The 21,911-nt window shown below is 41.5% G+C and overlaps 1 protein-coding gene across 16 annotated transcripts in view; it reads right to left on the bottom strand.

Annotated features, from left to right (window-relative positions):
- cacna1aa (calcium channel, voltage-dependent, P/Q type, alpha 1A subunit, a) overlaps positions 1-21,116 on the bottom strand; it is an 85,843-nt gene extending 64,727 nt beyond the window's left edge. For 13 of the 16 annotated variants that reach the window (XM_056402528.1, XM_056402539.1, XM_056402532.1 and 10 more), the window contains exons 1-3: positions 19,310-21,115; positions 736-842; positions 145-284 (exon numbers count right to left, since the gene is read on the bottom strand). In XM_056402528.1, coding sequence (XP_056258503.1) covers positions 145-284; positions 736-842; positions 19,310-19,640 — 578 coding nt within the window. In that variant the 5' untranslated portion in view covers positions 19,641-21,115. Of the gene's footprint in view, positions 1-144; positions 285-735; positions 843-19,309 lie in introns of all 16 variants that reach the window. The other 3 variants (XM_056402535.1, XM_056402536.1, XM_056402541.1) reach the window with 2 other exon arrangements.
- Between the last annotated feature and the right edge of the window lie 795 nt (positions 21,117-21,911).

The following is a 21,911-nucleotide window of genomic DNA, read 5'->3' as shown; positions in this document are numbered from 1 at the left end:
TGAGGGAAAGCCACATCTGATTCTGACCTTGCGTTTGCCTAACTGTGTGTGCATGCGAGTATTCCTGCAGGCACTTACTGTGCATGTATGTGTGTGCTTGTAATGCGTGTGTGTGTGTTCAGCTCATGTTTGCTTGCCACTCACCCTGTGAGTACCACTACAAAATCCATGACGTTCCATCCGTTCCTCAGGTAGGAGTTCTTGTGGAAGGCGAAACCAAGTGCCAGAATTTTTATTCCGGACTCAAAACAGAAGATCCCTATGAAGTACGGCTCTGTGTCATCCTGAAGGAAGAAAAGCAAAGGAAGCGGTGGAGACGAGAAAGAAAGAGGAAGGAAGGTTAAGATGGATGGAAAAAGACAGAGACAACGTGAGATAGATATCAATAGCTAGATGAGTTTGGGTTCAGAATGACATTTTCATCAATACTGTATGTGTCAACTATTGTTGGCATCAACCTCAGTGTGGCTGTATAAAGACAAGAGAAAATTAGAGTTGTTGAATTCCTATGGATTGTATAAGATTGTATGTTTCTCATGTGTTGTAGTGTGCAGTATATTTGGGCCATTACATTTTTTTCAAGGTGAAAGAAAAGCATTGTTTTAACTGCCTCTCGTAGTGGAGTAGCTGCGTTTATCTCCACTGAAGTAAAATCAATAAGGCGTCAGAACTGTCACCTGGATTTAATCAAGTTTACATATGGCTCACACACTGTATCATGTCTTTTTAACTTACCAGGCGTTCAGACAACGGCGTCTTGTCCCCATCGGGCAAATGTTGTTCCAGGGCCAGGACGATGCAGTTGGCAATGATGGTGGCAAGAATCATCCACTCAAATGGAGTGAGGAAGGTCAGTCAAAGAAAAAACACTTCTCAAGGCATAAATGTAAACAGTTGAAAAATACAGCTGGACATGATAACAACTGTTTTCTACATAATCATGGCACAAAATATAATATTCTAGTCTTCAGCTATGCTTGGTCATCACATCACATCACATTATCATCCTTATTAACAAATATTTGGAGGTCTCTGTACCTGTTCACACATGCTACGTTGTATCATATCAATATTATTTTTCTTGGTTTAAAAAGGCCTACTGGAAGTCAGGGTTTTAATTTAGCATGTACATACACAGTAAGTCCATTATTGCAGACAATCTCACACACAGTATATTTCACTACACGTCTACCTATACTTAAGAAAAGACAGCACAGAATGGCAATATAGAGTCATGACTACTACGTACTATTTACATATAGGATTGGTATTTTCTGAGAGATGTGATTGTTGATTGATGTTTCTTAAATAAGGAGGTCAGTGCTTCTGTGAGGGTGCAAACCAGATCACACTTTGATCGCAGAGATGGGCCAAACTTAAAGTTGCAGGCGCAGACAAAGTGCAGATGTGAGTTTTCATTATTCTCTCTTATAAACACTTTGCCTGCTTCAAATCGCAGTTTTGTCAACCTTACAAGGACTTTCAGCACCACAAGAGCCACAAAATTCAAAGATGAACATTTACTCCACAGTGAGAGTTTCAATCATCTCCTCCGTAGTTACTGCCTCTATAAGAATGTGTCCATGGAAACCACAAGGTAGAAGCAAAAATGAAAGCTTGAATCCTGCATAGCGTGGTGGCAGACCATGAATAGGACCAAAGTTGTTCAAAAATAGTATCATCAAATAAACGCAACCGCAACACTGAAGATCAAAGGACAAGTAAGCCTTTTAAACATTTAAAAATGAGAATGCTTTTTCCTTGGTAATTCCTACATATAGCCTACCCATGGGTCTATCTGACAGGTCAGCAATTAAGATAATATCCCCACTCTGATGTCAAAGGTGAAATGTATGCTATTTGAAAACATTGTGTGTAAGCGATGCAGGCAGACAACAGGCCTATAGCTCAAATGGATTGCTGTCCGGCCTCTCACTGCCATTGCCGCCTGTTTACACACACACACACACTCACACACACACACACACACACACACACCACACACACACACACACACACACACACACACACTGAGAAACCATCATCATGAGTCAGTTAAATATGTTCTGTTAAGTACATGTTCTGGTAACAAACCACCCACACGGACAAGCAAAACAAACAAACACACACAAAAACAGACACAGGCTATATTAAAGTGTTAGCGTGTGATGGCGTGCCTAGAGACTGAGTGAGATTGATTGTGACATCACCGTTTGGCTCTATGTACATAACGTCTGAGGGCGAGTTCAGTGAAGGGGAGAGAGAGAGAGAGAGAGAGAGAGAGAGACAAATAAAAGAAAGAGGGAGTATCTCATTGTACATCTAATTTTGTTTGTCACATTCTCTCTCTAACACACACACACACACACACACACACACACACACACACACACACACACACATACACACACACACAAGCACACATGCACACACCCTGGCAGTGTCTTCTTAAATCAATCCGCTTGTCTGGTTAAGGTCACAAGATAAATAGTTACATTTAAAAGAGGAGCAAGAGTGAGTGGAGAGAGTGAGTGAGAGAACGAGCGCAAGTGCAAATGTGTGAAGGAGATGAATGAGAGAGAGGGAGAGGGAGGAACGGACAGAGGGGGAAAAAGATGATAAGGAAATAGAGGAGTTTGACTTTCATAATGAACATGATTACATATACGGTATGGATATTGATAGCATATAAAGGAGGAATATCAGTACAGCTCTTTCTTTATTCTGTCCTATCCTACTCTATTCTATCCTATTCTATTCTATTCTGTCCTACTCTATTCTATTCTATTCTATTCTATTCTATTCTTTCTCCTCTTCTTTACCTTTTTCCTACTTGCTTGCCTCCTTTGGGAGCCACCATTCCCATGGCAGTAGGGAGGAGGGGAAAATTTGAACGGTGAAGAAAGAAAGAGGAAGCTATTTATGGAAACATACATCATATGTGTGCATGTCTGTTACATGTACATGCCTGTGTGTATGTGTGTGTGTGTGTGTGTGTGTGTGTGTGCGTGCTTGATCATGATCGAGGGGAACTAAAAAGCTGCTCTAGCCTGATGCTAGCCCACAATGTGTGTGTGTGTGTGTGAGTGTTTGTGATCACGCGCGTGTGTTTGACCGCTCTTAACAGGCACACATTACTAGAACACCCAGGGCACCACTCAATTAGCCTCCTTGCCCCCCAGCTATGTGTGTATGTGTGTGTGTGTGTGTGTGTGTGTGTGAGTGTATAAATGTGAGTCTGTGTACATGTATATGCATGTGTGTATGTATGGGCTCAGGGAGGGCAGAGCGTAGCCGACTGAAAAGGGGGGAGGGGGGAGAGAGGAGGAGAGAGACTGATGTAGAAACACAGGGACAAATGTGGGTGTGCTGTGCATTAGAGACTCTCCTCATGAGGAACGACTGTTTGATGTGTGTTTTATGTGACGATCGTTTGGCACATTTTGTCCCTGCATTACATTTCAAGCTGCTGCATGATTTGCTCATTCTTTACATTGGCAGTATGTGTGTGAGTGTGTGAGTGTGTATGTGTGTGTGTGTGTGTGTGTGTCTACGTGTCTATATAGCTGTGTGAAATATTCACAGAGGTACAAGTAAAGATGATCCCTGCGCAACACACAAACACACACACACACACACACACACACACACACACAGACACACACATATACAAAATTCAGCACATGAATAAATGAGTCACACTTTGCCATAAACCTTTCAATAATGAATCTCCTCTTCCTCCTTCCTCAATGGCTATATATAGCAACCTGACAGAGTTATAAGCAAAGGAAGAATTGGGGATGAAACAGAGAGGGAAAGAAAGAAAGAGCGATGAAAATACGTTGCTCTCTGACCATTTTCCTGCCCTTCATCTTTCTAATGTTTTCTTTGTCCTCAGTCTCTCTCTCTCTCTCTCTCTCTCTTTCGCTTCCCCTGTGTTTTTCTCTCTACCCGTGGTTCTGCATATGCTTGCTTTTTATTATCTGTATAGGTGTGTGTCTATGCGTGTTTGTGTGTGTGTGTGTGTGTGTATACACTGTAATGGGGACAGTAGTAGGTCGTAGACGGAGCTGTCTCGCCAAGAAAACGGAAGTGAGGCCCCTCAAAGTACACCACTGGAGCCAAATGACGCACGCACACACACACACACACTTCCACTGGCCTTTCCTTAACCTTGTCCATCACCACTCCATACAGTCTTCATGTTCACTCTCTCTCCCACCTTTTCTCCTCCCCAGTAAAGCCCCTGCCTGTTTCTCACTGATATTTCTCTCTCTTGCTGCCCTGTTAAGCCTCCCCTCTCTCTATCTCTCTCTCTCTCTCCCTCCTATACGTCTCTACTTCTAAATCCCCACACCCTCTTATATTCCTTTATCTGCCTATCTCCTCATTCTTTTCCACATCTTTCTTCCTCTCTGCTATTTCCCTTCTTGTTTCTCTCCATCTCCCCCACTTTCTTGCATCTCTCCTTCCCATCTCTCCTCAGTCCACCTCTCTCTCACTGAGCTCATCCATCAATCATCCCCACCTCTATCATGTCATCTCCATTCAATATCGAATGAGAGAGAGAGAGAGAGAAAGGAGGAGAGATGCCGCGTCAGCAAGCGCACGAGGACAACAACAGCAAGAGACAGAGTATGAGAGGGGATGGAGAGAAAAAAAAGAGAGGATGCATAGCAGGGAAATATATGAAGGACTAAATGAAAGAGAGAGGGGAGTAGGAAAGAGAGAAATAGAGAAAGAAAGAAGGAAAGAAACTGTCCTGTGGGCACAGACATGATTGAAAAGGGTGAGTGGTGAGGAATAAAAGAGAGAGGTGGGGGGAGGACATAGCGGAGAGAGGGAAACAACACTGAGGAAGAGAGAGAAGGGCAAAGACGAAGAGCACAGGAGTGCTGAATGAGGGATAAACCGAGAGAATGAAAGAATGGTGTGAAAGTATTGCAGTATTTTCTTCTCCTGAGCGGTGTATATATGCTCTGTGGAAAGTAGGTTAGTGGCAGCACACACACATACACACACACACACAAACACACACACATACACTATAAAAGGGAAGAGGAAAGAAAGGAAGAGAGGAGAGTGGGTGGGAGATTATACATCATAGTGTCACATACAGTATGTATGTGAGCCACTGACACGCAGCATGGAATAAAATCACTGCAGCCCTCACATGCTTCCATACACCTCACAGGTCTCATAACGCACAGGATGCTGTCAAGTACACGTATGAAAACATACAGATGCTTACAAAAACATATACTGCACATGGAAGCACATACACACACACATACACACACACACAACAGAATCCTATTCCAAAAATGTCAACCCCCTCAGTAGCATCCTCTCTCCACCACATCCATGCACTTGCCATGTGACTATTTAGGCACATATACTCAGATATGCACTGTGCAGACACACACACCAACACTAGACTTCACTTCACTACACTGCACTTGTCTGCCAATGGAGTCCAGACCAGCTGCCACCCTTTGAGAAGGTGCCAGCCTTCCTATTAATAAAACCACGCATGACTGCACAGGCCTCTCTCACTCTGACACTCACTAACTACTCAGTTTGTTTCTAGCAAACCACGATTGTTATGTGTTTACTGTATAATACATGAACTTGGAATAATTGTTCAGAAAAAAGGCTAGATCAATAATAGTGCAAATTTCATTATAATCATCCATATTTTATAAAGTTAACTTCACAGTGACGGGAGTCTGCCTTGGCAATTATGAAAACTAATGGAGCCACAAGAACAAGGACAAAATGATCACCTTGCCTACCAATTCTTTTGTGTGTGTGTGTGTGTGTGTGTGTGTGTGTGTGTGTGTGTGTGTGTGTGTGAGTGTGTGTGTGTGTATGGGTATAATAGATACTTTTTTTTTTTTGTCAGTCCACAAACGTATGATATAACTTATGAATGTGCTGCTGTATACGTCATTCGGAACGTTTTAAAAGAGAATGCGTGTTAAAAGGTTTTCGTGAATGTTTTGTGTTATTTTTAAAAATGATGAGAAGATAAAAGATGAAGAAAATAGGAGAGAGCTGAACTAAAAACTTAGCAACCTCCCTTTTTCTCTGTCAGTTTCTTTATATCCTTCACTCCTTTCCCCTCCCATCCTCCCTCTCCCTCTGTCCTGTTACATTATGCAGCAGAGCAGTGGCAGAACAGCTCAAATGATTACTTCATTTTCTTGTCACTTTTCCCTCAGAAGCACTGATTTGATAAAATGAATGGGATTAAGCACTGTGGTTGAAACCTATCTAATTATTTTGATAATCAGCGGCCATAAAAGATAAGAGACATGGTGGAAGCTGGTTGAAGCGCTTCATTTTTGTTCCTAGGTTATACATTTTGAATAGAATAATACAAATCGTAGTTAAAGTTTATCATGTATCAAATAGTGCCCTGCATTTACACATGTGGCAACATTTTAATTCGTAAAATATGAATAGGAAATAGCCAAGAATCTAAAACTGTCTTTATAGTACAAAGTGATTCTATGACCTGTAAGCAGTTATACAATTTCACATATGTCTCATTTAGAATGAGGATATGCAATAATTCACTTAGCTTGTGTCTCCCTACAGTAGAAAATGGCCTCAAATGAGAAGCACTGTCACATGGCACAATATTCCTCCAAAAAAAAAAAACTGCATTCAAATCTGTGACCAAAAGCAGGACCACACAACTTGGCACTGACATGAACCCTATGCCAAATGCATGTCCTCAGTGCTACACAAAAAATAGAATGATTTTACATTTATTCCACTTTGGCACCATGTTTGGCTGCGTTGCCAACAAATGAGAGCGCCTGTAGGCCAGTTTAGCCCTGCTTGGCCTCCCTCAGTCTGATTCAGCATCAGTCAGTGTGTATAGGCATTACAGTCACCCTCTCCTCCTCGCTGTTTATTCCATACGGCATGTGTTGTGTCTCCATCTCAGCCCTGCCACTGCCTCTCCCTCTTCTCCCACATATAGCCAAGTTGTCACTTTCTACAAGATGCTGACGGTGGTATATGCGTGTGTGTGTCTGTGTGTGTGTTCGCCATGGGCTATTTGTAATGTATCAGTGTAGCATGGGACATTTTTAGCTGTATGTTCAGGAAGGTGGTGCAGGTGTGTGTTTGTATACCTGCCAATACTTCCTGATTTAACTGTGCGCCTTTGCCTGCTTTCACCACCAAAGTGTATGTGTACATGTATGTTTGTGCGTGTGAGTGTGTGCCAACACACCCTGCAGGTAGAGCGCAGGTTTCCAGCAGGGTTTGTCTAGTAACAGCCGCAGCACGTGACTAAAGAACACGGGCATGAAAAAAAATCAATCCATCACAGACTCTCTTCTTCTCTCTCCATTTTTCACTCTCTCCACGTATCCGAATCCCAAAAATAACTCTGCCCCACGTCACTGCACCCCCTTCACACACGCACACACACATTCACAGGCAAATACACTCTCAAAGACACACACCTAACACACACACGCGCGTGCAAACTAGCCTGCAACTGAAACTGAATTATTCAACAGAGCCAGGATGCACAGCTAAGAGAAAAGGGGAATGAGAAAAATGCAGAGGGAATAGAGAGAGAGACACAAAGAAAAATGAAAAAGAGAACAATATGATCTTCTATTCAGTGTGTGTACAGTAAACATGGATGACCAGACACACACTAGACCTGTGGCCAAAACGTTTAGGGGTATAAATCAAAATTATGATACGAATGTTTGTTTACATGTATCGGATTTTTAAACAGGTTTTTAAATCTTATTTGCCCATGCAAGACTTAGATTGACATGAATATAATTATAACAATGTTTTCTGCATCATAAGTTATTTTCGGTAAAGCAAGGTGACGTGAGGATAGGACAGGACTGCAATGTCCTCCACACTAAACCTTCAATCTGATCTCTGTGGAGCAAAAGTTTCAACTTTCTGTTTTAACTTCTGACCACATCCAATGTGTCATGTCAGAGCAGGGATTTCTAAAACGCCTTGTCCAAGTGATGTTACAGTGCACTAAGACGGCACTAAGTTAATTTGATGTAGTGTAAGACATCTGCACGCACATGGTTCGACTCGGGCAGTGGGCCCAGCAAATTTGGCCAACAGCTACCAATACCAATATTTCTATCATGATTTATGTCCTAGTTTCTACGCAGCAGCATGTTTCCATATTGATTTTCCTTCCATTGCTCAATTGCCATATATGTTACAAGGGCAACCATCTGCAGTATATCAAAAAACAGCTAACACGAGGCATTTATCAGATTTTAGTGGCTCAATTTACAATCTGAGAACAGTGTAGCTTTTCATTTTCACCTGCTCTCTGTGACCCATCCCCCCCCAGCACTATATTGCATTTCAGGTCGCAACATATTTACATTCATTAATCAGGCAAGACGTTCGTCATAAGAACTTGATAAGACAGAGGCATTGGGATTTAGAGACTTTCTTCCTCCCAGTGGATAAAAAACACAAAATTCATCTGTTGTTTTTAATTCATTAATGTATTAATGATTTGTCTTCAAAATGTTCTTCAGTTTCTATTACAAAATATTCAGACTTCACTGTTTTGATTTAATTTTAAATAATAAATCAATTTAGATGCTGTATGAAAAGTGCTTGTAAAATAAAAAAAAAAAAGGTTACCAAAACAATATCATGTTTGGTCTGAATGGTAAATGCATGCTGCTATTGAGTTCATCTGTGAATCTCTTATTGTGTCACACAGTAGACTTGTTATTGCTTTCTGTGGAATTTCGAAAAATGAGAATAAAATATCAATTCAACTTGTCGATAGGAAGGAAGAGAGAGACAGAGTAGAAACGTGGATTCCTCACTACCTCAAATTACCTCAGTGTTCCTCCACCTCTGTGGAAGAACACTGTGGGAGGACAGACATATATATTTCAGTAAATCACACACGCATGCACAAGCACAAACACACATCCAGACAAAGTACAACTAAAGCAATGCTCTGTTGATGATCAATATCAGAAAGTGAAGATACAGTAAAGATGCTGCTGTTTAAATGGAAAGTGGGTAATTTAACTCCTTAGTTAAATCTGGACAAAAAGTAATGTTCAGATTCAGATCAAGATTCAGATTTATTAGGGGTCCAAGCCCAGGTGGCCTGAGGCCCACGCACACAAAGCAAGGGAGGTTTAGTATGGTGCACATACATCACACACCCAAAAATGACACATGTCCACCAGCAGGTGGAATCCACAGTACAATTATCTCAAAAAAGGGCTTGGCCTAGAGTCAGTTTCTTTATTCATCTGCATCTTTTCTCCATTAATCTTCTGCTCTTTCCTAAAATTGAAAGTCAAAGCATTATGAACTAGTCGGAGGCCGTTTATCCGATTCTCAAGAAATTTGTAATACAACATCTACAGACAATGCTGATAAAAGGTAATCAAAGAAATTTCAATATGTCATTCCACTTTGCAATTATACATTTCTAAACCTTCGTCTTTAAGTTTAATTTTACATAAATGCTCATAAATCATTTCTGCCTCTAGGGGGCACAACAATGCAAAAAGTTATTGACTGCATGGATTCATTCGATACTCATTTTGCACGATCTAGGGTCATGGCTCAGTTGATGCATAGAATTTGGTAATGATTTCTTAACGGGTGTGGCTTAGTAAAAAAAAAAAAAAAATTTGAGACATTTCACATAAAAAAAAATAAAAATAAATAAAAATAATGACTGATTAATCAAGTCACTTTTTTAAAAGACAACACTACAGATGGAATAATGCACATATTAATAAAAACTTAATATTTTTCCCGAATTTGAAAAAGATGAAAAAAACAATTTAAATAGATTAGGCTTTCTTATAAGTTTACTTTTGTTTCTAGTTCTGTGAGCGTGTAATTGTGCATGCGTCCGTGTGTGTGTGTGTGTGTGTGTGTGTGTGTCCATGTGTGCGTGTGTGTGTGTGTGTGTGCGTGCATGCTCATGCAGACCTCAGTGTCGAGTGCCCGTAGGGACTCAGGATACGGATCAATTCACACATTTATTACCAGACAGTCAAAGGTATGAGCTAGGCAGATTGAGCCCAGAGGGTGCATGCGCACACACGCCCAAACACACACAGGCACACACACACCGACACACCACACACACAAACAGAACAGGAATCGAAACACATATGCAGACAGACACACACACATGCAGTTCTTGTTGCCAACAGTTATGAACAAACTAAACTTAAGACTTGCAGCTGTCAGGGTGTTCTGCAAAATATCCCAAAAACTTCAAACAAATAATTTAAATTAGCTTCACAAAAGGCGGAAGCAGCCAATTAGAGGGAGGACAAGATGAAACGGAGGAGAGTGAAAGGAACAGCAGTGGCAGGGAGGAGAGAGAGAGAGAGAAAGAATGATGGATTGGATTTGAGTGAAAGAGAAAAAGTACAGGTAGTGAAATGTGAGAGGAGACGACAAAACTTCACTTCCTATCAGTCAAAGGGAGAGTGAGAAAGAGAGAGAGAGGGTGAAAGGGGAGGAGAGAAAAATGGATAGAGAAAAAAAAGAGTGCATTTGTGTTGAGGGGTAGCATTAGCACTTACAATGTGTATGTCTGTAGTTGTAAAAATCTGTTCAAACTGTTACATAATGGAAAGTCGCCTCCCATTTGGGGACAAAAAAACGAGTCCCCCAAAAGGTAAATGATTTATGGTTAAAGACTCTGGTTAAGAACATAGGGCTATGATTGGGATTAGGTTATGGTGCTGTTTTGGGAGGGTTAGTAAGGAGTAAATGTAAGTCAATGCAATGTCTGTCTAAGTGACAAAAACAAGTTAGTGTGTGTGTGTTCTAGCTGCAGTGTAGCTGGCCAACCCTGAGCGTTTGTCTCTCCACCACTTTGTGTTAAATGATTTATATGCAGACAGGCATTTTGATTCTCTCTCTATTCTCTCTCTCTCTCTCTCCATTGTTTCTCATTAGTCTACCCCTCTCTATAATGCTTCTGTCTTACTGACTATCCCCCTCCTTTCTCTATTTCTGTGTCTCCATAGTCCATCTCTCTGTTCTGTCTCCCTACTTCAGCTGCACATTAGAGGCAGAACAGAAACAGCCTTTTACCTCTCTCCCTCTCTCTCCCTCTGTCTCCCTCTCTCTCTCTCTCTCTCCATCTCTCTCATCCTTCTCTGCTTTGGAAAAGATCATTGTATCCCACAAAGCATAGAAAACACACATGCACGCAACTACCTTTCACTCGGTTGTGAAAGGAAACAGGTTGGTAACCTCTTAAACATCTCGAGGATAAATTCAACAACAATCTTCAACACTGACACCTTCTGATAACAGTGTGGCAACATAGGAATCAATGTAAGAGACTGCACAATTACACACACACACACACACACACACACACACACACACACACAAACAAACAATGATGATTATGTTCCATGATGATGTTATAAACTTTCCTAACAATAAAGTCTCTGCATTAACTGGAGAACATAAGAGGAGGGTGGGGCGGGGGGAGCAGCATATTGCTAATGAAAAGTGGTTATTTTGGGCTGGCCTGATGTGAAAGATAAAGTATCATGGACATGACCAGACAGGGGAAAGAGAAAGAGAGAGAGAGAGAGAGAGAGAGAGAGAGAGAGAGAGAGAGAAAGAGAGACCCCGTATGAGCAGACTGTGTACTGTAAGAGTGGATCTCTATGTACGTTTTGCCAGCAGCGCTGAGAGAAGAAAGACTGACCAGCAGACTGCGATAGACTCCTGAGAAAATTAATAAGCACATATAGATTCAAACACACAAATCCTATACACACACACACACACACACACACACACAAAAGCTGACGTTAAGTCTGTGTAGTTACCAGCTGACAGTTTCAAGCTGGAGAAAGGCCAATAAATAATTTAGATTCTGCAGTGAATGTAGATCACTGACTCTCCACATCCACCCAAAAACACCCAGGTCTCTCTCTCTCTCTCTCTCTTTCTGTGTTCCTGGGCGTGTCTCTCTTTCACTTTCTCCCTGTCTGTCTCTCTTAATCACTTATGTATACCCCGGCTATGTCTGTCTCTGGACCCGACTCGCATGGTTGCAAAGGAAGTGAGAGTCCCGACTATTCCCCATGATGGTCCGGTCAGGTACACTAAATATATGTGTGTGTGTGTGTGTGTGTGTGTGTGTGTGTGTGTGTGTGTGTGTGTGTGTGTGTGTGTGTGTGTGAAAAAAGTTAGTGTGCTACCTATGGCAATTTGTAGACACATTCAGGAAGTAACAAATACAGCATCATACCAACCAGCATTTGTCAGCAACTGTAGGAAAAAGGTCAGTCAATCACATTTTACTTTGACTAAAATACAAAAAAATCCTTTATGTGGTTAAAACAAGCAAAAACACAACCTATTGTAATGTGTTTTCACCACAATCTAAGAGAAGATTTCCAAGACACTGAAAAGGGAGGTTGACTGCTCAGTGAAACAGCTGAGCCAAGAGATTCAACTAACTAGTCTTGAATGGTCATTTGATCTCTCATTGATTCTGGGTCATATGGAAGGAGGAGATTAAGGCACTGCTACTCAAACACAAGCACACACAACACAAGCATAAGCATAAAACTCATAGCCTACACAGTATGCTCAAATTAACTAACGGCAAAGCTGGTAGATTTTGCTGAATTAACACTTTATATAATTCAAAGACTATTCTAAATAACTTCTCTAACTGAATATCTTTCACACTCCATGATTATCAAAGTGTGGTTCATTTATAAAACACATTACTTGTATTGTATTTCATATTGAGCTGATTCTTACTATAGATAGCTAGAACATATATTGACTTCTTCTCCATTTACAACAGCAGGGGAAAACACACTTTACTGTGCGCTGATGACACAGGCAACACCAGATGGTGTGCATACGTCTGTGTGTTTGTTTGTGTTAGTGCGTTTATGTGCATGCTATAGTGAGTGTCCCGCAGAGGTACACACTGAACTTTGCCGACACGTCATACATATTAACACGGAAACAAACAACTGATTACACGAAAAATGCATTAATGGGGTTTACAGTAACTCCAGTGTATGACACCAGATATGGATTTGACAAGGTCATTTGGGCATTTAGGGTCAAAGGTCAGAAGGACAGCCAATGAGGATTTCCTTTCTAAGGCAGTATTAGATGACACATTTAGTTTCAACTTTCTCCGAGCATGTAACATGATATATTAGCAGATTATAAGGACAACAGCACAGTCTCTATTTATGTAATATGCTATAATACATACCCAGGGGAATAGTTCTCATAGAAGCTCATAATACTGTAGCAGGTTATGTACAGTTGATTGAATACATATCTATATAATATAGCCCACAATCTGACACAACAACATTATAGATACATTTGTAACAATATGGCACAGTGCAAGACAAAGCTGATTCAATATTGTACATACAGCTGTGATTTAATATTGATTCAGCTTAGTTGCAATAGGCTTGGATATTTTAGGCACAGGGGCCCCTGACATCTTGGGCCCCTTGTGCCTCTGTATGAAGTAACTGTAAAGATCTCTAGTGTGAAAGTCATAGAGCTCAGTTTAAAGAATCAATGACAACAAGGAGAGTCAAAACGACCACGAACCAAACGACGAAAAAAGGACACAAAACTACCTAAATAGAGACACAAACAACCACAACTACACAACAAACAACCATAAAGAGACACAAAACCACCAAACGACATTGTTTGCACTTGCTTTGTGTCTCTTACAATATGGGGATCCTATGTAGAGGGGTCTGTGCGCAGGGGCCCATTTTATCATAATCCATCCATGATGGTAGTGACCAAATGTTAATGAAAAACTTCATTTTTTTTATTTCAAATACTGAATCGGAAATGTCCAATGCTGCTAATTGTTGTTGTTTTAACCTTACCTATCCATCTGAAGTCTGGCATTTTCAACAGTGGTACCTATGTCAGTACATGTCCTTGTGTATAACACCACATGGCCTCAGTGACTGCCTTTGACAGGACGAGTTAGACTCCTGTGAAACTAGATGCCAACATTAGCATTACTCACTTCTAGTTGGCTGCTTTTGCCGATGACTTTGCCGTCAGAGCGCAAACGGTCTTGTTAAATTAGTAGCGACGTTTGCGGTGACTCACCTTTATGAGACTGTTGCACGTTTCTTCCTATTTCAGATCACGCTGGACACAATGGAGTCCGACATCGCTTACAACATGTGATTCTTTTTTGGAGCGTGGATGGATCGAGGCAGGTATTTGAGGGGGTAGGTAGACAACAGCAGCAGGGAGGGGGCGGGTCACACAACGTAACCACTTTTCCTTGACCTCGGTGGAAAACGTCATTTGGTCAAGGTAAGATGTGAAGAATAATTAATTAAGAAGACAATGCGAAGAGAATCCAACTGCACTTCAAAAAGAAAAAAAAAAAAAAAAAACTTTAAATAATTAAAAAAATTAAGAAAGGGGCCTAAATAAATTATATCCAGACATTTAACCATAGGCTATAGTCGCTATGTCATGGCATAGGCGCTTTTGACCTTTAGTATATATTTTTTGAGTACAGAAAATTTCCTTTATAGTGGATTACACAATGGATGGGATTTAGTGAACCATCATTTGTATATAGTATTTTGTTATGGTTATGGATTTTATTAACTATAAATTCAATATGTTTGTTCTTCAAGATGACTCCTAACTGCATAGATTCGAAAGAATAGAAATCTATATTTATGTGTTGGAACACAGCCAATCATTCAAGCATTTCCATAAGTCTTGCATTGCCTCACAAGCAGAGATTCGAAGTATCGAAGTGGCAGCCTCCGGGGTTGAAAAATGAGGCCAACACTGAAGTTCCAAAACTGCAGTTCCTCAAATGGTCACTTGAGCTGAATTTTTATATAGCTCACCTGTTTAAATTTTATGAAGGCTTAGAGTTATGTATAACCCCAGGCGTGATTGCTATGAGTGACAGGTGGGTGTCTTCACAGCTGGATAGCCGTCAATGACCTGTCGTCCATGTTTTCTAAACTGTAGTATTATTTTATTCATATTCTAGCACGAATTAGCAGGTATCTGCGCTCACCATACCTGGCTTGTTAGCTCAGCCCCTTAACTAGGTAATTAGCCAGCAAATGAATGAGTCTTGGGTTAGCCTTGGAGCAGCACACCCAGCTGTGCTAACGATGCCAACAGGAGCTTGTGCTTGCCAAAGTTTTTCAACTGACTTCACACCCGCCCCACCTCTTTACCCATTTTTGGATTAGCTGGGAGTTAGGCGGAGTCAGGCACTGCCAAGATGGCAACAGTAGAGCAGCTCACTCGCTCTCAGTCCTCTTTTACACTAGTTTCATTCATAAATTATCAATAAAGGCATGGGATGGAAGACTTCCTGTAGGTAAAGTTTGCAAGTCATACATTATTTGATATCAAACATCATATGTACTGTAGTTGAGATGCGTTACAATGCTCTTCAAAATTCTATATATACATTCAAATTTTGCAACACCTAAGTCTAATAAATTGGTGGAAATAAGAGAAAAATAAAATCTAAAGTTGATTATTAGGCTACTTTGTCAACAGTTAGTACCAATAAAGTTACTGGTTGGGACAGAAAATAACCATTAATTGTGAAGCTTTGTATTGGGAAAAAAAATCTGATGAAGGTAAATCCTGGTACTAATTGTATTTAACAAGGTGCTATTTCTCTACCACTCATTTCAAAAAAGAAAATGGGCATGAACTCTGATGCGCTAAGTCTAATTAAACAACCAAATATCCATCTACTGTATCTAAATGTGGATGTGAGCAAATTGTTATTTATATGGTACTCCCATGGGTCCAGAGTCAGTTCACAACTAAATAAAGCTGCAGGTCATAATTCTGTTGAAAAGTGATTCCACTGAGACTCATACATCTGGTGAATCAAAAAGCTGTTTCAATGCCCATTCAGCAAAACATCATCCAGTTGAATCCACCAAATCACCATGCACCTGGTAACACTTCTGTTGGCAGCAGGTTCTAACAAATGAACCACAATTCCTATGTTTTAAGGAACTATACCACTAATATTTCTGAGCTCTTTTCTTCATTGTGTTATGCAATAAGATTTATTTAAATCCTGACTATAGAACGATCAGAGATGGACAAACAGCAGATGCTCACTGTCAGTGAGAATATCCTTTTCGTAGGGTTATTTACTGGCAATATTGTATGTTAGGAATGGGTTTTAACCAAGTGCAATGGGACAGTAGTGACAGCTCCATAACACATAGTATATCCAGAGGACAATGTGTTGAAATAGAAGTGTTAGAACTTTATGAGGAATAATATAATCGATGGAATTTAATACCAATTTTCTATAAGCTATTTGGTTCTGAAAGTCCAAGAAATATAATTTGTAACCATGTTATCACAGCACATTTCAGCTCTATTCTTTTTTTGGGCTCGGTTTGGTTTGAACCAGTGGTGTGGAAGCACATCAACTGTTGAGACACTGGACACATAATCCACAGTGGTGCAGTAGGGTCATGAAGTGAAGTTACCTGAGATGACCTCATGACTGATATAGGCATTGTCACTACACCACTTCCTGGAAAATGAGGACTTCTCAACTTTGGTAATTTAGCAGGACCTAAACTTTACAAAGGACAATTTAACATGAATCAAGCAGATATAATGAAATCATTAACAATAAACAAGTGATAACACCTGATTATTAATGAGACCTTTACTAGAAAGAATACAATAATTGTTTACTTTTGGCTATCAAAATCTCAATAGACCACGTTATACAGAGACTGGACAGCGCAACATGAATAGATTCCCTAGGGGAGGGAGGGGGGATAAAATATTGTACTAGGTACACCTTAAAATTTATTGCAATCCAATAAACAACAACACCACAAAGCACAGCTTCAGAAATTACCAATAAATTGAACAAACACCCTGACACAGTCTCTGCAAATATTGAACATTATAAGCTTCACAAAGGTAGGAGTTATTACAGAGCTATTGTGTTGGATTTGATTTGATTGTACTAGTGTTCATGTTATTGTATCAAATACCTTGTGGTGGGACTGTGTACCTGAGAGACAATGCAAATATCCGAGATATAAACATTAGGATAATTGCAAATTCTCAATAATAAAATAAAATATATAGATATAATATATAGATATATAGTATGAAACCCTCCCCAACAACTGCTTTTCACCGCAGCAGAAACCAACCATCAGGTTCCAGGAAACCAACCAGACTCAGCAGAGCAGAGATGTTGTATAAAAATTGTCAGCCTCATCTGCTTCATACAGGTATAAGTGTAGAAAATAATATGTGAGCAAATACTCTTATGAAATCTTAAAAATTGACTAATGTATATAGTTTTACACCTCAAGCTACTGAAAGATCAGATTAACCACAGAATTTTATCACGAACAATCACGAACTTCTCAGTATATTCATTTAACAGCTTTGCAGGGTACCACACACATTATACTGCTTCTGTTTATGTTTATAATTATTCTTCACACAGATATTGGAGGATGGGGGTACCTTAATGGCCATGAACAATGTCAATGTCTCCAGTTTGTGCCTGACCAGGGACCTTTACTGCATGTCTGTCCCTCAATCTTAGACCCCTCATTTCCTGTCATCTTTCTACACTTTGCTAAAGTATCCGATAAAACTCCAAATGTGATGAATGCCGGTATTTCAAAGATACCAGTTCTGTTTCTGGTAGTTCAGCCCTTTTCATTGGGCTTTCCTGCCTTCATTATACCCATCTCCACCAGGCTACGGACATTTGCCATGATGCCAAACATACTGACGGAAAAAATAAAGCAAACAAATAAAACAAAATCTGTAATGAGAAAAAAAAGATTGTGTACTTGAAGTTATCTGAGACCTGCTTTATGACAGTTTGCTTGAAAATCATTAGGAGAATTTTAACCCACCCAGGTCCAACTGGAGCCAATATGAAAGGCTAGAACAAGGGGAAACTAGTTTTCTGTGCAAGACTATTTATTCTCTTCTAATATTCATGTTTTATCATTTAATGGCTGGAGACTATTTTGGAAATTAAATCTGCACACTCTCTCTCCCTCTCATGAACACACTTCACATCTGTCATTTAGATGGTGAATAGACATAATTCAGACGCACTATAAGTAGCTCCTGCATTTCACTAGAACGGCCCAATTAGTGTGTGTAGTTATGTCATGGCTCAAGCATCAGAATGGATCAATACAATCATTACTCCAATTTCCTCTCTTGTCATTAACACTCACACAGAAACTTACTTCCACATTTGCATGCTTTCAGACGAATAAACACAAATCCTGGAGATGGAAATCCTGAAATCACTCACTACTTCTCCCCAGAATGGTGCAATACGTGCTGGTTTATGAGAGATGAAAATGCAGAGGAATGCTGGAATTTTACACTGTCACACCAAGTGGTTGTGGTATGCACGTACACACATACACACACACACACACACACACACACACACACACACACACAGTTTGAAATGATGGCACATTCATTCAGTGACACCTGCATATTGGATGATTAAGAGGAGGAGTCTCAAAATGGGAGAAGAATTAAATACTGTGTCAGTGCACTTCTGCTCACATTTACATATCTCTCTCTCTCTCTCTCTCTCTCTCTCACTCACTCACTCACACACACACACATATTGTGGTTGCTTATTTTCATCTCTTTCTCTCTTGGTTCTCTCCCACCTTTCCTCCCCTCCCCCTCTCCCTCCTGTTTATCTATACCCGCGCTAGGCGCTGGGCTTATACTGCACATGCTGACATCAGCAACCAGCAGCGCCCCCTAGACACCCCCCCAACCACCACCGCACACCCTCACCCTCACCCTCACTCTCTCACACACACACACACACACACACACACACACACAGAACGTAAATCAAGCAAGTCCCACGCTACTGTGACATGAAATTACTAACAAATGTGATTGATTGTGATCACCAGCCTCATAAAAGGGGGGCGCTGGTTCATGCCCCCCTTCCTCCTAATTAACTATAAATTACATGTCCAGCATTTCCTGTCACCCCATGTAGCCTACCTCACATGGGTTTGCATTGATGCATCTTACACCTTTGTCATTAGGACTTAATGGAAGGTTCTGCAACTCATTGAATGAGAACAAATGTGAAGCATTCAACCAGACATCTGTCTGTACATTAGGCCTACCTGATCCTCGGGCATGGACTACATGTCAGCTTTTACTCACTGTACAATGCCAGGCAAAGGATATGGCCATTCGGTGATCTTTTTGGCGTATTTTCTCACGAAGTTATCCTCACTGAAAATGAACAGCGAGCGGTTGACAGTGAAACAGTTCTGGCGCACGGGAATGGGATTATAGAGGGCCATAGTCCGGGCTCTCTGCGCCATAGACTGCTTGTACATTCTCTGGCCCCCGGGCCCTCCGGGCGGACCGTGGCCGTGGCCGTGGCCATGCCCATGGCCATGACCGTGACCGTGTCCATGGGGTCCTCCTTGCCTGCTACCACCGCGGCCGCCCGGGCCCCCTCCGCCGGGCCCTCCGCCATACCTGGCCGGTACCTCGTCTCCGAACCGCGCCATTCTCTGGACACCGAAAGCCAATCTTCACGAAGCAGCGGAGAAGGAGACCAATGCTCAGCTGTGCAGCCACACAACATTACATCCCATCTGGATCAGAACGTCTCATATGCACAACGGGTTGTCTTGTAAGCTTACGCTGAACACCTGCACCCGGCGAGCAGTTATGCAGCTCTTGGTTTTAGCAGACGAGGACGCCCATGTACCGTCTCCTTCTCTGTGCGTCTCTGCCAACGGCCAATTGTGGGTGTGAGGAAATTAAATGTGTGGTCGGTTGGCTGACTGGTTGCACTGTAGGGTAGTGCTGTGGGGTGTCTCAGTCTTAGTCCGTTCTTATGTCCGTATATAGCGGGATTCGCCCCCAACATGAAACCATGGGGAGACTGTAGCGAGTTAACATGAATGTTTCATGTTCTCCATGGTTCATGCCTGTATCAGAGCGCACCATAGCCTCCTCCACCTTTCTGGACGATTTATTTCTTTACTGTCATGACAGCATGTATGACAATCTAAACGCCTCTAATGTCACACAGGCCTCAATAAATCAGATTGTCGAAAATTGAATCTGAATATAATTAACAGTTTATACCTACGGCCGTCAGTGACGTTCAAGTTGGCATTTTGGAAACAGTCGCGTTTCCGAAGACTTAAAAGGAAATTGAAAATGGAAAAAGCTACTATTATTTATTTATTTTGAAACATCCGCAATGTTTGGTACAGTATGTGGCAATAATGTGGCCCCCGCCACCTTACAATTGTTTTACCAGTGCGCTCTGATAAGCCCTGAGACCAGGAAAATTGTTGCATTTGTTATTAATGAGTCTAATTTCAGAATGCACAATCTCGAGTAGAACGGAGAAAGAAAGATACCGTTTTCCTTTGAAATGTCGGTGTCATTGTTGTCGTGCTCTGTGGATGAAATAATTTTCTCAAACGAATTCAGTTGCATCCTCTTTCGTTGCAACCATCATCTTCTGTCCGTCACCTGCGCGGCCATCTAGAAGCTGAGCAAGGGACACACGGACGGCGTCGTCAAAGACAAGGGTATGACGGCCGCTTCTCCGCCGTCTTACACCCTCTCATGATCTTGGTTTGACTGGTCGAGGTGTAGTAGTGCCGAGAAAGTCCCTCACCATCCCCGCCCCGAAAAGTCTACCTTCGTCCGCACTGATGAGCCCAAATGTCCTGGCAGCGCGTCTCTCAGCTTGTGTGAACTACAATGAGAGCTTGGTCGGTTCTGCAGCCGCAGCACATGACGCACGCAGCTCGTCCAACTTCCAGACGTATGTCACGGATGGAGGCACCGTCTATCGCCTGTTTATTTTAAGGTGCTTCGGGCTATAGCCCTGCCCAGTTGGACTGGACCTCTCGAACCGTCCAACGCCAAATCAATTACAAATAATGCGTAAAACAGCCAGTTGGCGTAGAGAATGGGGTGACATCGGTACCTCTGTGACTCTGTTTATCATTTCCCTCCACCTCAGTATAAGTGTGTATTTCATAAAGACTTAACTATGCTTATTATAGCCAGTTGTGCGCGCTCGCGCGCGTGTGTGTGTGGCGGGGGGGTGGGGGTGGAGGGGTGTTGGCATCATGCAGCTCAAGATAGCCTACAGCTGCAACCCAAGCTGACAATGACTGCGCGCACACGGGCGCGTGAGTAGAGTAAATGCGCGTCAAAGTGTGCCCGCGCAAGTCTGCGTGTGTTTGTTAGAGAAGGTGGAGGGGGGAGGCTATTCTTAGCAACAGACATTTGGAAATTAATGGACGAAGAGAGCTCTCTCCTCCCTCCCTCCCTCCCTCCCCGAAAACGAGTCGAGGATCTTCTTCTCTGGCTCTCTTCCTCTCCTCTCCTCGAGGCTTTTCTCATCGCTCCACCAAAGCACTGGTGTCCGTTCAAGGTGCGACCATATGCTTTGCGCTAAAGCACAGGCACAACAAAGATTTTCAATGACACAGAGGAAACAAAGGCAAGGCGGATGGACAATGCCGAAAGATTAAAAAAAAAAGAACTGCACCATTTTTCCTTGCTGCAACATATCTATAATATCCACTAATTCTATGAAGTGTCAAACCTGTCATTTCTTAGAAGTAAAAAATATCACCCCTTTGCCTCCAGTGAGCCAAACTGAAATGATGCAGTGTCAGGCTGAATACTGATTATATTTCCATCTTTGCTTATACTACAGAATGATCGAGATGAGTTGAGATGAATGAATGAGTGGAGAAAGATAGCAAAGAGTGGTCTCATATTCAATGAATGTCATGAGTCAC

The sequence above is a fragment of the Seriola aureovittata genome, chromosome 17 (assembly GCF_021018895.1).
Source record: "Seriola aureovittata isolate HTS-2021-v1 ecotype China chromosome 17, ASM2101889v1, whole genome shotgun sequence".
Taxonomy (NCBI): domain Eukaryota; kingdom Metazoa; phylum Chordata; class Actinopteri; order Carangiformes; family Carangidae; genus Seriola; species Seriola aureovittata.
Note: the sequence above shows the minus strand (reverse complement) of the source record. Positions and strands in the feature narration are given on the sequence as shown.